This window comes from Pelodiscus sinensis, chromosome 5, assembly GCF_049634645.1.
Source record: "Pelodiscus sinensis isolate JC-2024 chromosome 5, ASM4963464v1, whole genome shotgun sequence".
NCBI classification, from domain to species: Eukaryota; Metazoa; Chordata; order Testudines; family Trionychidae; genus Pelodiscus; species Pelodiscus sinensis.
The window spans coordinates 75,235,013-75,253,017 of NC_134715.1; the positions used below are offsets into that span (position 1 = coordinate 75,235,013).

Genomic DNA, 18,005 nt, shown 5'->3' on the forward strand with positions numbered 1-18,005 from the left:
ATGAGTTTCAGGACAGGCCTTAAATGTCCTTTGTTTTCTTGTCTGCTTGCTTTTTTTAATTTGAAACGGCAAGGAATTAATTAAACCCATCCAGCATGTGCTTAAGCTTTGCACAAATTCCTTTGATAACCTTTCCATGCATATACACAGTACTTTGAGGGAAAAATAAGAACTCTTGTAGTTGAGTTGATCACCTGAAATAATACAATCAAGGACCTGCACACTCTGGCATAAAGCAAAGAATATTATTTGTCACCTTTCTTATACATTATTTTTATTAATAGTCATTTAGACTTTGAAGAATGCTTATGAGTGGATCAGATCAGACAATTAAGGGAAATATGCCCTTAATTCATCAGAGCATTTTAGCTCTGATTTATGTGTCTGGTGTGCAGAACAAGCATTCCATGTAACTACTTTTTCTAAGTTTATCTAATAAAAATAACTGTTTAAAATTGTACTGGATTGATTTTCCTCTCTGATCCCAAAATAAAATATAGCTCTGAGACACAATGCGAATGGGTAGAAATATTCAATACGCTGTTGTCTAGGTGTGCAGTGGAGAGTGTTTCCTACACAAGCTCAAAAAGGCCAATTAACATAGTTCCCTGGAAGGAGAGCCAGATTAATTGAGGAGGAATCCCAGCTGGGGTAGGGTCTGGGAGAGGTCTATAAACAGAGGTCATTGGCTACTGAAATTTTTTCAGTATTCATTTTCTTTTTATTTGACTTCATATTAAATAAACATTTAAGGTCATGCATCTTGTTAACTATCTCTTGTTTTAGTAGTCTTTATTCCATAACATTTAAAAAATATTTATAAGATATTTGTTAATAACTCGGATGCCACGATGGCACACATCCAAACAAGCACACATGACCTCCGTATTGGTGCACTCTGCTCATGGATGGAAAATCTTAGAGGGAACTCTATGATTAGAGTTCATAGCCTCCTGTGAATTTTTTACCTCAGATCTTTCTAGGCTCATATTACTATACCTTTGGGACAAGGTTATCTAAAGCCCTCCCCCCCTTGGGGTTGTGTGATAAACCCAGCCCCCTAGACAATCTCCCTGTAGATCTCTCCTGACTTTAGGAGTCCATCTCCACCCAAAACTTAAGAGCAGGGCTTCATAATGCTGGACAGATAATTCCCTGATTGACAGCTGGCCATCATTCATAATTTAGTTTGCTAAATCTTCCTGGAACACCTATCCTTAAAGAGATAGGCCTTAGAACAGACCCTGGGTTTGCAGACCTTTGGCCTCACTGTCCAAAAAGTAAACAGACCACCCAGTTACACTTACAAAGTAATATATTGGAGTGATTTAATCTGCAGGTGACATTTTTTTTCTCCTAGGTGACCTGTATAATCCCATGAGTCTATACTTTTCTCTCAGTACTCATGTCCCCCTGAAGCAACAATATAGCATCTCTCTAGTATTTTCTTTAAAATCTTTCTCATTTCCCACCCCTACAGCTTCCCTCATATCCTTCCCTCTGTGCCTAAATTTCATATTTTTGCTATGAAGGACTGCTTGTGGTTCACTCTGGAGCCAGTCAACAGTGCTACTTGAGTCAACCAGGAGGTGCTGAAAATTTATTGCTTCAATAGCACTGCTATGCCTGGAGTAAAAATGTGCAACTCGCTCCTGTCTAGTGTTACGCTGTGCTTCTGGTAAGCTGTGAGATTTTAGTATTATTTATTTTATAAAAATACTAGCTGGAGTTACCCAGTGTTGCTCGGGAAACCAGAGGAACAAAATGTAGAAAAACAGTAGTCCATTATCTTTTTTTGAATGGTACAAAAGTTGCGCTGATTTCTATAGGGATTAAAATATAGGTCCGTGTCATCCCCAGGAAGGGGGGTGCTACCCTGGGTGGAGGGGAGGTTACACACGGGAGGGGCACCCCACCTCGCGCCTGGGGCTGCAGGTGCTACGGGGGCAGGGAGGGTGCCTGAGCTGTTGTGCGCGTTGGGATTGGGGCACTGCGTGCTGGCACAAGAGGAGGAGGGTGGAAGAGGGTCGCTTATGTAACCTCACCGGTGGAAGAGGGCGAGTCCCAGACGGTGCTGAGGGCTGCAGGCGGCGGGCACAGAACCTAGGGTGGGTGGGGCAGCCCCTGCAGCGCAGTGCGGCGAGTTACTTTTTGAGTTTTACAGCTTGAGCTTGGGCCCAATTGGGTCCAAATGTACCTTAAAACCTTCTCCTGGAGGAAAGGTTATCCCATGCAAAGTTTGGTTGCGGTAACTCTTGTAGTGCCCAAGTTATTAGCTCATAAACTTACAAACATTCTCCTTTATATATGACTAGCTAGAGTTACCCAGCATTGATTGGGAAAGTTGATATAACTGAGGTGAGGAGGCTGAGTGGAGGGAGGGGGAAGGGAGTCGCGCACCTGCCGTTGGCACCCGAGCCCACCCACGGCTTCCTTGTTCCTCTGCTGGCCGTAGTGAGTGACTGTCCCAGCTGCTTCCCCCGGGGAAGCCGCTTCTCCCCGCACTGCCAAGCTCCATGCAGCCCTGGGGAGAGGCATCTTCCCTTCCACAGTCCCTTAAAATCTTCTCCTGGATAAAAGGTTATCCCATGCAAAGTTTGGTTGCGGTAGCTCTTATAGTGTCCAAGTTACTAAAGCACAAACATACAAACATTCTCCTTTGTATATTATAGATAGAAGATGATCTACTGAAGATAAGGTAATTTCCTTTTGTGAAAGACTTTTTTTTTTTTTAAACCAAGACTTAGCAGAGTTATTTTGTAGCATGCAAGAACATAAACATCTGCAATGACCTCATGAAAAATTGAAATGCCTCCTGTCCTATGAAGCATTTTGTTTCCCATGCACATGTAATGTGTTGTACTGGAGGTTTTCAGTTTTCCTTCTAATTACTACTTTCTTCAAGAGCAATCTAACAATGTTAAAAAAAATCGTGGTGCGTTGGCACTGAATTATTATGTGGCCAAAATTGTTATGCTTGGTTAAATGCTTTGAATCTTGACTGCTGTTAGCCATGAATCCTGCTGTCCCCAGTTATCATTAGCACTAAAAGTTATACTACAGTTTTGTCTTTTTACATAAGAGGTATAATGATTCTGTTGCTCAGGAATTTTCTTGGGCAAAACTTGGCATCTTACTATTGGTGTTATGCTCTCCGTAGAAACCATAAGTGTTGGTTTTTCACTTCATCGAATTTCCCGGAAGTGTGGTGTATCTATTGAAAATTGGAGTAAGTAAGATCCTCAGTTGTTCTTGTTATTAAATAAATATACAAGCTGTTCACCTGAAATAGCTTATAATTGAAGTGTATAGATTTTTAATAAAGATTTCTTAGAAAAATTGATTACATTTACAGTGTGCAAGTGGCTTTGCCAAATGGAGCTAAAAACAATTTGTCAGGTTAATTTTAATTGGTATAAAATGATCCTACATTCAGACTTTGTCTCTGAAGCACATATTTTGCAATATTATGGATTCTGCATTTTTGTCATGATTAAATAAGTGAACTTAAGACTAAAAAAAGTAAGGGAAAGGGTTTCTTATCTAAGCAATGTCGTTTTGTTTTGTTTTTGTTTTGTTTTGTTCCTTCCTTTCTTCTTCCCCCGCATATTCTCTGAGAAGTCTGGTGTAATGTGAACACTTTTTAGACCCAGAAAAGCTATTAAAATTAAAATATATCTAGGGATATATTTTGCTTATATTTAGTTGTGCCACTAGTATATGTTATGTATTTCTTTTGCCATAAATTGGCTTCATAACTTTGCAAAGAAACAAATGACCATGTTGTTGGCCAGCTAGCTATCATAGAAACATAGAGCTGGACAAGCCATCTGGTCCATCCCTCTGCCCAGAGGCAAGACCAAATAAACCTAGATTGTTCCTGGCAGGTGTTTGTCTAATACATTATTAAAAAGGGATTCCACACTTAGACCTGGTCTACACTAGAAATTTACATCAGTGTAGTTGTGTCTTAGTGGTGTGGAAAACCATACCTTTGAGACAAAGCTACATAAACCTCTAATGCCCATCCCACCCCTGGTGTAGACAGAGCTGAATCAAGCAGTCGAAAATAATTCTCCTTTTGACCTAGCTACTGCCTCTTGGAGAGGTGGATTACCTATGCTGACAGAGAAGCCCTCATGTTGGCATGTGTAGTGACTATACCAAAGTACTGGAGCTGTACAGTTGTAATGGTGAAGGTGTTCCACAGTAGTGTTTTCAGTGTAGGCATACCCTTAGCTACCCTAAAAGTAAGAGAGTTTTTCCTATTCTCTAATTTAAATTTCCTTTGCTACAGATTAAGCCCATTGCATCTTGTCCTACCAACTGTGGACCTGAAAAACAGTTGATAACTGTCATCTTTATAATGGGCCTTAATGTATCTAATCATACTAAAGATGTTAAGACTGGTTATTTGTTAAAGAGCAGCTCCTGTTCCCACATACATCCCTTGCTGCCTCTAATATGACTCCAGTAGATATATTCTCCCAGTTTAACAAGGAACAGTTGGTCAAATAACTACTCTTGAGTTTATAGTCTTGACACAAGTTATGCACTCCGCATATAATACTTTAATCTAGACCACATTTTCCTGGTTTGCTTATGAGAATGTAGAAGTCTTACCATAATTGAGATGAATCACATCTCCTGCTTTCCTCCCATCCACTAACTAGGCCAATAACATCACAAATTAGGTTGGTTTGGCATGATTTGTTCTTGACAAATGTACTGTGGCTATTAGTTATCACCAGGTTATCCTCTAGGTCTGTGGTGTGCAACCTGTTCTGAAGCACCACTATAGTGGCTACTACTATAGAGAACTACCTACACTCAACCTAGTTTTTTAGGACACAGGAATTAGATCATAGTCTTAAAAACAAAGAAGATTACCAAGTCAATGATCCTGTTTGACTCCTGATCTCAGCCTGCTACTTAGATGTCTTTATGGGACCTCCATGTGAATAAACCTGCTCCTTAGTTCACTTATCTGTGTGGACAGCTTTTCTAGTAGCTATCATGTCAGTCCGCAGGATTGGAGAAATTAGAGTATTGATGGAAGACACCTTCCCCTCCCCCAGTTCCAGAGTCCGAGATATTCAGAGCTGGTATTGGAACTTCAGTCCTTACCTTTTGTAAACATTATATTTTGATTCATGCCATCAGTCCCGGTGTGGTGCTCTGTGTTGAGGGAGAGGCATCTCTGCAGCAGTCTTGAGCCCCTGCAATGCGCTTGTTAGGCAGCTATGCCTCTTCCCAACACTACCATTCTGGGTCCCTTCCTCATATGTGTGATGAATGTGAGCCCCTCTCACCCTTGGGGAGAGATGGCTCTGTTATGCAAATATGAGGCAAACGGGATCTTTTTCAGGGGAAAAGGCAATATGCTGAGTGAATTGGAAACATAGCTTCAAAAATCAGTATATGGGTTCATTTACACATGCACACACAGATGCTTCAGATCTTATAGTTACCAGTCTATCATGGCTCAAGTCAATCTAATGCAGGGATGCGCAATAATTTTTGGCTGGGGACCACTTAAAAAAGTTTTAAAATGCCCCTGGGCTGCCCAGAAGGGACGGGGCCTAAACCAGAAAGGGTAGGGCCAGGATGCTTCTGGGTTACCCCATCCACAGTCCCTTTACCCCCCCCCCCCACACTAGGCACCCACACCCTTCCTTGTGCTGCGCCCTGCCATATGCTCCACGCAGGGCGGGAGGAGGCTTCAGGTGTTCCTCCTGCCCCCAGGCCAATCAGGGCGAAGGAAGCTTCACGCAGCTCCCCTGCCCCGAGGCCCTGATTGGCCTGGGAGCAGGCAGAGCAACCTAAGCCTCCTCCCACCCTACCTCTGCCCTGCAAGGAGCATGCAGCACTTCAAAGTGTTATGCGCTCCTCGCAGGGTGGGAGGAGGCTTTGTGCACTCCCCCAGGCCAATCAGCTTCCTTCGCCCTGCTCCCGCCCTACGTGAGTGTCCTCACAGGGCGGGGGGGGAGGGAGGGCGGAGGACATTTTGTGTGCTCCTCCTGCTCCCAGGCTAATCAGGGCTTGGGGACGGGGGAGCACGTGACGTCTCCTCCCGCCCTGAGAGGAGCGCGTAGCACTTTGAAGTGCAGTGTTCTTCTTGGAGGGTGGGAGGAAGTTTCACACGCTCCCCCATGCCCAGGCCCGATCGGCTTAGGGGCGGGGGAGCGGCAGGGTTTCTGTGGGCCCGATCCAGCCCGCGGAGGCCCTTTTGCCCACCACTGATCTAATGGCTAGTTAGATTGAACACAAGTGGGGGAGCTGAGTTCTGTCGGTCACAATCTGATGCTCTGAAGTTTTGAATGATGAACCTAAAGAGCCATGGCAATACACTTTATTTTTATAGTTGTAAGTTCCCATTTGGTAGTTGGAAGTCTATTGCTTTTTCAGTGTCATGCTGTACTCCATCAATCCTTAAATGGTATTTTAGCCCATCATCATCACCAGAGGTTTTCCATCATTATCCTTCATCAGCATCTTAATGGTTGTTGTGGCAGTTTCCACATACAGTAAAATTCCATTGGTCCGGCATCCAATGCTCCGGCACTCCTGATGGTCTGGCACCATCAGGAATCCGGAAGTGCTCCGGGCAGCCGGACAATTGGAGCTGCTCTGTACCCGGCTTCCCCGATTGAGCCGCTGCTGAAACTGACCAGCAGCTGAATCGGGGAAGCTGGGGGCAGAGCAGCTGGGGTACTGCCGGATTGGTCCTGCAGCCCCAAGGTCCTGCTGAAACTGACCAGAAGCGGCTGAATCAGGGACGCCTGGGGCAGAGCCGGACTATCGGAAGGGAGGGCTATGAAGGGACTGGGGTGGCATCCTCCCCCCCTCCCCACCCCAGATCCCTCATAGTCCCCCCTTCTGATAGTCCATCACATCTGATAATCCGGCACCCTCTGTGTCCTAAAGGTGCTGGATTATTGGAAGTTTACTGTATCTGGTTTTGCCTTTATCTGTTTATGTTGCCTTTGGTGCTGTATGCCTATTCTTTAGGGTTATCAATCTGCCCTTCTTCAGTCATCGTTGTGTCCTGATGGTCTGACCAGCATCTCGTGAGGTTTTTTTTTTTCCTTCTTCTGGGCCATGTGGACCATGTAATACTGGCATCTTCTGTCTTTTATCTGTTAGCATACTATGCATTCCACACGCAAAGAACAGTAAACAAGGACAGAGTAGAAACATATTTCTTTATAATAACTGCTTGATTTTTGTAAAGTAAAGCATTAATCTAGGACAAAAGTGAATTTAGTAAGTCAGAGACTCAGCAACAAGATGGGCATTGACAGCTTACCTGAGGCATATTTTCCAGTGGCACAGGCTCTTCCTTCCTGGTAATTGGGAAGGGTGGCTGTCAGCCGACGGTCAGGGCAGTGTGTGTGTGTATGCTTCTGAGAAAAGGTTTAACGTCCGTGTCTTTACTGCTAGGACCGGGGTCCCATCGCAGAGGGTAGCCAGCAGGCCAACAGACGCCCCAGCGAACCTGTCACTTAGGAGTGACACAAATCCAAACGCCCAAGCTCTTCCTATACCTGTCCTTTATGACCAGCTGAAGTTCTTTTAAATTGTGCTTAGTTCTGTTACAGCAACTGAAGGAGTCAGGTTAAAACTTAAACAGTTACAGGTTTATTAAAAAGACTTATAAATCATATGGTTACAATGGCTATTGCTCTCTTTCTTAACTGTTAGCAAATATATATAGAGAGATCTTAAAAATGGTTACAGGAAAAAGGTAAAGATAGAAAATAGAAATAATGGTACCAAGTGACAGCTTAATCTTTAAAGAGCTCTAAGTCTATGTGTACACTTAAGACAAAGGACACATACAGGTACCATTTTTACCCCTTTCTGTGCCTCTCGACTCCAGCGTGTCAGGCCAGGGCCGGTCTCTCAATTCCTAGGAAAGACGAATACGAGGTGGGTGTCCCCTTGGAACCTCGGGAGATCAAACACCTAACCCGACCAGCAGATAGATGGTAAATTGACACTCAGAGTAAATGTGCTGTTGGACCCATCTTTATACCCCTGGGGGCCCGTTTCCTCTTTCTTATCTAAGAGGCCAAATTGTACTGGTCCGTTTTGTGGCGCCAGTTCTTACAAGCAAGTTTCAAGTTAATTTACACTTGCAAGAGAGATAACTAAATTGTGAGTACTAGACATTTTTTTTTACTGAGCGAGAGATTCCTCCCCCCGCGGACGGCTGTGTGTTCGTATCAATATGGGTTTGAGTCAAGGGCACTCTTTGGCAGCCTCTTGGTCAGCAATTGGCATATCTCTGTTTACAGCCATTCACGGTCACAGCAGCCTGGGCCTTCTGTTCTGTGAGCCCTGCATGCTCCAGGCAAGCAAAAATGGATGTTACAGGGGGGGTTCCTGTCTGGCTACAGTGGCTGGCAGGGTAAAAGACATACAGGCTGTCCCCGAGTTACGGGGATCCGACTTATGTCGGATCCGCACTTACGAACGGGGCTTTCTCGCCCCGGAGCTCGCAGGCAGCGGGACTGCCCAGAGCGCAGCGGTCCCGCCACCTCGACCTCCGGGGCAAGAAAAGCTGCTCCGGGTGCCCCTGGTCTGCTGGGGACCGTCTCCAGCAGACCAGGGACACCTGGAGCAAAGCCGGGGAGGCGGAGGAGTCCCGCGCCTTTGAGGCTTTGCTCTGGCAAAGCCGGGGAGGCGCGGGACTCCGCCGCCGCTGCGGCTTTGCTCCCGATGTCCCTGGTCTGCTGGAGACGGTCCCCAGCAGGCCAGAGGCACCGGGAGCAAAGCCGCAGCGGCGGCGGGGTCCCGCGCCTCTGAGGCTTTGCCACAGCAAAGCCTCAGAGGCGCGGGACTCCTCCGCCTCCCCGGCTTTGCTCCGGGTGTCCCTGGTCTTCTGGGGACCGTCTCCAGCAGACCAGGGACACCGGGAGCAAAGCCGCAGTGGCAGCGGAGTCCCGCGCCTCCCCAGCTTTGCCAGAGCAAAGCCTCAGAGAGCCTCAGAGGCGCGGCACCCCGCCGCCGCTGCTGCTTTGCTCCCCGTGTCCCTGGTCTGCTGGGGCGGGGGGGGCGTAGCTAGTGCGCTCCCCCCCCCCCCCCCCAGCAGACCAGGCTTTTGTTGTGGACCCTGGGGTAGAGCAGCTGGGGTGCTGCCGGGTTGGTCCTGCAGGGACCTACCTGGCAGCCCAGCTGTTCTGTCCCAGGCTCGAGATTCAGCCACTGTTGAAACTGCCAATGTGTCTTCACCCTGATCTGTAGGAATGGGCTGCAATGGTCAGAGTTTGTTACTATCCCTACTCATTACAGTTTGCTATTTGTGGTAAAGTATTGTTATCTAGATAGTTGTCCACTGGAAGTTGGACTGAAACCCCCAAACTCATTTCACACAATCTGTTGAATAACCATTGTCTGGAAGCACTTTTTTTTTTATTATTATTGTGCTGGGCTGAATTTCAATCAGTGACTTAGTGATTAAAGGCTATCAGTACTTTTGAGCAGTCCATCCCATTAGTGGCATGCCTGCAACTGACCTGATAATATTCCTACATAAAACTTAAACAACTTGAAGTCAGGTGTGATTAAACCAATTCTCATTCCAACAAAAATGCTTAAAAGAACACAGTGGATCATCTTAGTTTGAAATTTGCTTTGAAAAAACAAGTACCCTTAATTTTGAATGTTCTGTGAATAAATTAGAAAGCATGCAAAACAGAAACAGTCACCAAAATGATTGCTACTTCCAGCATTGTAGCATTACATTATTAGGAAAGGGCTATAAACTCTCAGTACTGTCTGTCACTTCTGTATAGAAACTGTTAAACTGTTAGGATCGATAGTGTGGCTCTGAATTTTCACATAAACATACTTTTAGCAATGCAACCTCACATAAATATATTTCTTTATCAAATAAGTAGTTATTCACTCATTTCTAAAAAGCCAGATAGTGAAAACTAGCCTCTGCTTCTAAAAGCATCTTTTGAGACTTGAAAGCCTTATTTATGCAAGAAGGCTATTCTGGAATAACTTTGAGTGGAGTAACTATTTCTGAATAAGATCACATTTATAGTGAAATAGAGTTTCCATTTTAGAATAGCTGTGCTGGCCAATTTCCCAGTGTAAATAAGTACTGAGTCACCTAATCCTGAAGTCCCAGAAGGGACCATATTAACAACTTTTCAGGAGGCATAGGTGCACTTATGAATGCACATACTCTAAAATAAGCTCACATAGTCATAATGTTGGCTTGAATATGTAGTTTTGCGAAGCAAAGAGAAATTGCTTCATTAAGTTTGTCAGCAATAAAAATTTGCCTCTGATCATCTTTGTCCTTGTCCTGCAGTCACAAGGACAGGACTGTAGACTATGTTTTAGGACTCTGTGGGCTTTAGCTGGCCTTGGAGCCACACGTTGAGCAATCCTGACTTAAACCTACAGAACAATTACCTGCAATATGCTTGAAGACAGGACCTTCCAATCTTCTAAAATTATTCTTCATTGCTACTAGTGTCACTCGTAAACTACAACTACATCATTGCATCCTTCCAGAAACCAACACAACTGCATTTATTCTATTTGGTAGCCTACCCATTCGAGTCCTTTTCTGCTTCATCCTTCACAAGCAGGAACACCTCTGAAAACTCAGCACTTATTATAAAGCACAGTAGCAATAATAAATACACTCCGAGGGACAAGTGTTGCCCATTTGAGGGGAAAAAGGGTATTGATCGGCTTTTTTGTGTGTGTGTCCGCTGTCTCAGGAAAAGAGCAGGTGACTGTAAACATAAACATGGGTTCTATGTGTGCAAGTGTGTAGCTAAAGTTAGTTCAGAGAGAGATTCCCTGTTTAGGTTGTTGGAACACCAATTGTGAATAAAGCTGCCCTGCTTTAATCTTTTACGTACTGCTCTTAAGTTTTATATGATGGGCTCTCGCTCTCCCTGTGCTTGCTTTGTGTATGCTTTTCTATAGAAGTGCACTACAGTGTTCTGTATTATACTTGGAGAAGTCACCAGCATTATATTCTCAAAATCCTTCTTATGTTTGTTGGTTTATTTAATGAACTGTCCTATTTTTTTTCTGCCTAATGTTAAAACCAAAAAAAGATGAAATTTGAAAAATTATAAAGTATTATTGATAATTATCAACTGAGATCTTGCCTTGGAACACAAAAAGCTTAAGATCCTGTTTACACTGCAAACTTTGGTTAATACAAATTGCTTTGGTTGGCAGCCACTGTAGTCTGTGTATCACTTAGGTGTGTCCACATTTGGCTGCTTGCATCAGCATTGCACTTGCTCATCCAAGAGTGCTTCTGATGATGAAAAGTATGGTACAGAGAGGAATCCCCCCGTGTGCCGTGCATCACTGTTCAGTGTGATGCCTTTTGGGAAAATTTTGCAATGTCTTAGGGGTAGAAATTATTGGTAGGATTGTTTCATAATGTAGTTTTTGAAATGCCGAGCCGTATCTGCAAAACTTTCAGATGTGAAAGGCCATGTTCCCAGATCAGCCCTCCAATGTGTGATATTAGAATCACAACTCGCTCACTCTGTGGATTTTCCTTGTCACGGAAGTGTGTATTGGTGTTAATCATCTCTGTCTGTGAAGGATAGTGACTCTCGATAATATGCTGGACACAGTGGATGGATTTGCATCGCATCTCTATTTTGGCACCAGCCCAGCTCGCCATAGAAAATATTAACAGAAAGAGTTACTACTCTTTGATTATGGAAGTCCTGGTGGATCATGGTGGATGCGTCACAAGTATTGGCGTCGACTAATTAGGGAAGGTGCATGAAGCGGAAATCTTTAAGAAGGCAGGACTATTCAGAAAGCTGTGGCACTTAGCCTATCCCTTGCTCCCATGGCTTGTGAAGCTGTACACTAGCCACCTTCATAGCACCAAGGAAGAATTCAATAACTGGCTCAATAGGTGCAAAAAAAGGGGGGGTGGGGCTTTTGGTAGATTTAAAGGATACTGGTTTGGATCTCAGAGAGAAAAATATCCCAGATCCTTGTGTTTTGCACAGGATCTCTGAGGGGGGAAAAGCCATCGCCAGGTTTGAGGTGGAGCAGCATTTAAAGTCAGAGATAAGTGGTTACAGAAGGCTTTAAAGGAGCACTAGTAATCAGCCATGATAACGTTCTGTGGGCTTGAAGCTTTGGGTGTCAGTCAGAATTGAATAGTCCTTGCTGTACAGTTATAAACGAGGTGGTTGTCTTGAAGCCATGAATTATGTGGTGCATACAATATGTACATTTATAAGTACTGTTTGTTCTGAGGTCTGCTATGCATTCTTCAGTACGTGTAGGTAACTAATGGAAATTATTTTATTGTCCAACTTTGAGTGGGAGACACAGGGCATAAAAAGAATATGCAAAAAAACTACAGGCAGTGTAATCTAAATTAACAATGTGGAAATTTAAAACTGGAAAGGCATAAACGTTTCTGTCCATTTCAATGCACACACATAGTCTGTTATGGCTACACTTACACCAGCCATAGTTCTCACACCTTAATATATGAGAAGTGTGGATTTCTTTGCTGTACCTAGCATAGAGTGATGGAGTAATTATGTGTTCTGAGATGTTACATGGTATGTTGGAGAGTGTAGGTAGGGAGCAGAGACCATGCATTCTTCAAGGGGACTGGGGTAGCGAGGAGGGTAATCTGGAGTTTTGGGACCTGTAAGTCAGCTAAATTTGCAGCATTTGGGTTTGCTGCCTGTGAGGACCCAAAGGTGGCACTGTAAAAAAAAAAATGTCTTTGGTGAGGGGCGTATTTATATCAGGAAGTGGAGTGAAATAGAGCACTTGACTACAGTAGAACCACTTGTGTTCTGTGGAGTGAATATTTTTAAGTAATCAGTTAATATTTTAAAGTTACCTGTATTTATTATTGAATATGCTCTTTTGTCATTTGCTATGGAGTTATTGTATCTTTAGCTGATAAATCTTTAGCTGATAAAACTTTAATTTTGAACAGAGCAAAGAGTTTTTATGATCTTGTCTGCATAATGGAAGTGCAGTGTTTACATTTCAGATTTGATTGCTTTTCTATGGAGATGTGTTAAGATAACCTCAGTTTTCCTCTCTTTTATTATTATAACTTTCTGCAAGCTAACCCAGTATTAAGCAGTCAGGAAAAAATAAAGTTGAAAATATACTGTGATGCTGCCCCCTTACATCTCTGCATTATGGCAATCTTATAATATGTAATCACACATCTTTCTTTCAGTATAATAACCTTTCTACAGTCTTGCATAAAAAAGCAGTATGAGTATGATTTCAAAGTGTGTTTTCCTTGAGCATTTAACAGCATTATGTGTAGTGAGGTTTAGGTTTTCCTGTGTTGTTTATGTGACTAACCAGTGCTCAGTTAGGTTGACAATGGCAGTGAAACACAGATACGTATTAAGAAAAAAAACCTTTCACTCAGTAGAGATGTGGAGTGAGATCACCCCAAATGTGATTGTAAAACCATAAAAATCGCACAGGGACTCCAGAGCAGGTGTAATGCTAGTGTTTGAAACCTCTTTTCATTAACTTTTTAAAAAATAAACGAGGTTTCAATAGAGATGTAAAAACTGCCTAAATTGGTTAACTGCTTAAACAATTTGTTTAAACCGTTAACAACTGGCTGCGGGGGAGAGGGAAGGGCGGCTGCTCTGGCCCCGGTAATAAAGGTAATAAAATTCATCCTTTAAAAAAAATGCATGTAGTACCAAAGCTACAACTTTGGATCCTTTTTAATTTCATTGAGACCGCTAAAACTAAAACAGCTCAAATTGTGAAATATCCAGACTATTTATACTGGCTTCCCAATCTCTTTTCCCTGATCTATCTTTCTCTGGAGGGACTAGCCAACAATCTAGACTTAAACTAGAACTGTGAATTACAAATAAAACCCACATTGTAGATATAGCAGAAGTGACTAGCACATTGATGTCTAATGACTTGGTACAATTAATGGAACTAAACTGAAGCTTTTAACAACTTTTGTTTTTTAAGAAACCACACAGATAGAAGATCCCCGAAAACAATGGAGGCAAGAACAAGAGAGAATGCTCAAAGACTATCTCACGGTAGCACAGGATGCACTCAGCACCCAGAAAGAACTGTACCAGGTGAAGGAACAGAGGCTAGCCCTCGCCCTGGATGAGTATGTACGTCTAAATGATGCCTACAAAGAAAAATCAAGCTCTCGTACAAGTTGTAAGTACATTAGAAATGTGCATGCTCCAACTCCATTGATTATGCTCTTCAATGGCTCTTGTTTTGCAATTCAAGACTAGTCCTCGATATTTTGGACCGCTGGCTGTTTTAGTTCACAGCCTTTGCACTTTTTGCCCCTTCAGGCAACTATTTTGTGCTACAGAAAGCTCTGGTCTGTCTAACACAGTTGAATCCTACAGCATTTAGCTCTGGAATCTGTTCCTTCATGTGATTTGCTGGAACCTAGATTAGGTGGGCTGGTGTTCTAAGGATATAGGTTTACTTGTTCCTTTTTGGGTTATGAGCCAGCTACTCGCTCTGGTAATAGGTGGAAATAATAGATGGAGCTGTGGATTTCACTGCTTAATGTTGACAACAGTTTAAGTTTTACAACATGAATGCGGATATAAAGCATGGGGGTCAATACAATTAAGTGGGATCATTTTGGGTTAAATCCCAAAAGCAAAGAGGGAAGGCTGGCCAAGTATCGTGTTTTTGAAAGATGTGTGTTTGGGTGGTTGACCAATTATCTTACTCCACAGTGGGAGTGTTTAAAAAGCAGTAAGCTCAAACCCTGAAGAGAAGAGTGGTGGGTCTTGACTAAGGTTGCCAGGTATCTGGTTTTTGACTGGAGTGCTCCATTGATAAGGGACCCTAGTGGCTCCTGTCAGCACTGTTGAGGAGGCCATTAAAAGTCCAGTTGGCTGCTTGCAGCAGTGTAAGTAAGGTGCCTGCATAGCTCTGCACAGCTCCTGGGAAGCTGCCAGCATCTCCCTTTGGCTCCTAAGTGTAATGGGTGGCCACAGGAGCTCTGTGAGCATCAGGAACCACAGCCAATGGGAGCTGTGAGCATGCCACCTACAGGCAGGGGCAAGCATGTGCAGCTACCTGGCCACACCTCTAGTCAGAGAAAGCCACCTGAAATGAGCACCACCCAGAATGTGCACCCCAAATCTCCTCCTGTGACCCAAACCCCATACTCTAGTCCTGAGTCCCCTCAATCCTGTCGCCCCCCCCCCCCCGAGCCTGCACCTTCAACTGGAATCCTCACTCCGTCCTGCATCCTGAACCTCTTGACCCTACCATCCAGTCCTGAGCCATCTGAAACCCCTCATCTCCAACCCCAGCTGGAGCCCTCACACCCCAGTTCCCTACCTCTGCCTGATGAAAATGAGCAAGCCGGGATTGGGGGGAGGTGAAATGAGCAACAGAGACAAGGGGGTATGGAGTGAGGGGGGGGGAGGGCAGGGCAAGGAAGTTGGTTTTCTGTGAATAGGAAGTTGGAAACTCTGGTCCCAACTAAATAAACCCACATTCCAAAAAACCTATTTGTTGTGAGAGCTCTTTGAGCTCTGATGATTTCTTGCCCTCCCTGCCTCCCCAAATAGTGTGCTGCCCAGCAAGAATAGTGGCCAAGAGGTGGGTGTTGAAAGCAGGGATAAATGGGCATTTTCCTTGGATTCCATTCGAGACAGAGCTTCTCCTCCCTTACATGTTTGAATTCACCCAAATGGTGGTAACAAAGGTAGAAGAAAATGTGGTGAATATTAATTATTTTCACACTTAGATGGTACTATAATAGGTATCCATTTAAAAAATACTATCCATTTTATTTGTGGTATTACATTAACTTCACAGTTTTAGTGCTAGGTGAGCCCTTCAATAAGGGAAATAAGTATCTATTTTAAAGTAGTTAAATATATTTTTTTCTTTCAATTTTTTTAAAGTATTCTCAAGCTCATCATCCAGCACAAAATATGACCCTGACATTCTGAAGGCGGAAATCTCCACTACAAGATTACGGGTGAGAATGCTTAATTTAGCTTCACTGGAATTTCACTGGAATTCTGCACATAAGGTTCGTGAATGCAGTGCGCTGAGTTGGACTAACAAATTCAGATTCAGTCCTTTCGTGTCCAGACACTGAAACCACCTAGAATTCTGGCTAAATGATTCTCAAGCATTTTAATTAAACTCTTAGCCAAATCAACCTAAATCCTAATCCAATTAATCTTTAAAGAGAACACACTTAACTTTGAGAAATATATTAATTGGAAAGAGAAATGGAAAAAAATGGAAATTGTAATTAATTTCACCGAGAAAATAATTGATGCCTTTTCAAAGATGAAAACTGGGAGAAGAGAGGGGGAAATCCTTAAAAAGTACCTAGCATGTGGTTCAATTTCCTGTTTAATTTATAAAATCAACTTTGGGGCTCTTACAGCAGAATTGCTTTTAAATTTGCAATAGCCAGGATATTTTTAGGACTCTTTTAAAGTGTGTTTCTGTACGCAACTATTAAACAAATTCTGCATAATGCAGGCATTGGAGTTGAGTATCTTTTTAATAATATGAAAAATAAATAGTTTGATTTATAGCTTCATCTCATGAATTAACCATAATTATTGGGAAAATGGTGTGCAGTAGAATAAACTTAAAATATAAGCAGAAGGCAGGAGGTCCATTATGTGGACTATTGGAAACACTGCATTTTGGACATTTTGGGTTCACCATTTGGCATTGAATTTTTGTTGTTGTCAAAACCTGCTCTGGTTGGAAATACATCGCTTTCATATGCTTGGCATATCCTAGGGATACATAGGTTCTCTATGCATAGAAACTACACAAGAGGTGCTGGTCATACAGCTTCCATCATCCCCTACTGGGCAATTCCCAGCATTTACAGCAGCCCCAATAAGTCTTATCTTTAAAAGTAGTCAAAATCACAATTAGTGGATCAACAGCTAGTATTTGGGAAGCATTTTGACACCACACATTTAACTTATTTCTCCAAATTAACATTTAACACACAGACCATATAGTAGTAAATTTGCTTCCCAGAATATGCGTACTCTTCCCATGTCCCTTCTAGTTTCATTATTGCAGGTCACTTAATTTTTAAGGCGTTGATGGCCTGCAGATTACAGAACCCATTTCAGCAGCAGGCTTCCAGTACCCCTAAAGAGGTGGGAGCCCTCTGGGAAGAGGGATTTAAGCCTGTAGGATAGCCTGACAAGATGACAAGATCAAAGAAGGGAGAAGAACAAGAGCTTCTAAAATAAATGTGTACGTGTTGCACATTGTCTCTACATGTGGATGGCTCCCTTTAGGAACAGCAAAGGAATTTAACCATGTTTATTTCCAGAAAAGTGGCAGAAAGCTAATTTTGTTGTGCCAATATTTTAAAAAGGATAAACAGGATGACCTGAGTAATTATAGGCCTGTCAGTCTGATTCAAAGCAAGATAATGGAGTAGCTGATATGGAAATGGATTAATAGAGAAATTAAAGGAGGATAATATTATTAATGTTGATCAACATGGATTTATGGAAAACATTTAACTAACTTGAGATCTCTTTTATGACGAGAACACAGACGTGGTTGATAAAGGGGCCAAACTTTTGAGCTTCACAGACCTCCTCTTCAGGCCTGAATAAGAAAGCAGAGTGTCTCAGCTAACTAAGGGATTGTTAGGCATATATACAGTTACAACTGTCTTTAATGGGGACCATATCCTGGAAAAAAAATCTTTTCCCAACTCCCTCTTCCAGCCTTCAAACAATTCTCCAGTCCTGTCAAGCTTATCCTGAGAAGCAACCTCCCAGTGAGTGCTTAATGGAATGAAAAGGAGGCCAGGGTGGAAAGAGGTTTTTTACATTTATTTAGCTGTGACATTCTGGTTAAATTCTCCAAACCTTATTAGATCTCTGTGAAGTTCAAAAGCTTGTCCTCTCCACCAACAGAAGTTGCTCCCACAAAATATATTACTTCTCCCCACCTTGCCTCCCTTTTTTTAATAG

General features: G+C 43.0%; 1 protein-coding gene across 1 annotated transcript in view; it reads left to right on the forward strand.

The window, feature by feature from the left end:
• Positions 1–18,005, forward strand: part of WWC2 (WW and C2 domain containing 2) — a 181,954-nt gene that overhangs the window by 81,399 nt on the left and 82,550 nt on the right. The window contains exons 3-4 of the mRNA XM_006130157.2: positions 14,002–14,205; positions 15,933–16,009. Of these exons, the coding sequence (XP_006130219.2) occupies positions 14,002–14,205; positions 15,933–16,009 (281 nt within the window). The remainder of the gene's footprint in view (positions 1–14,001; positions 14,206–15,932; positions 16,010–18,005) is intronic.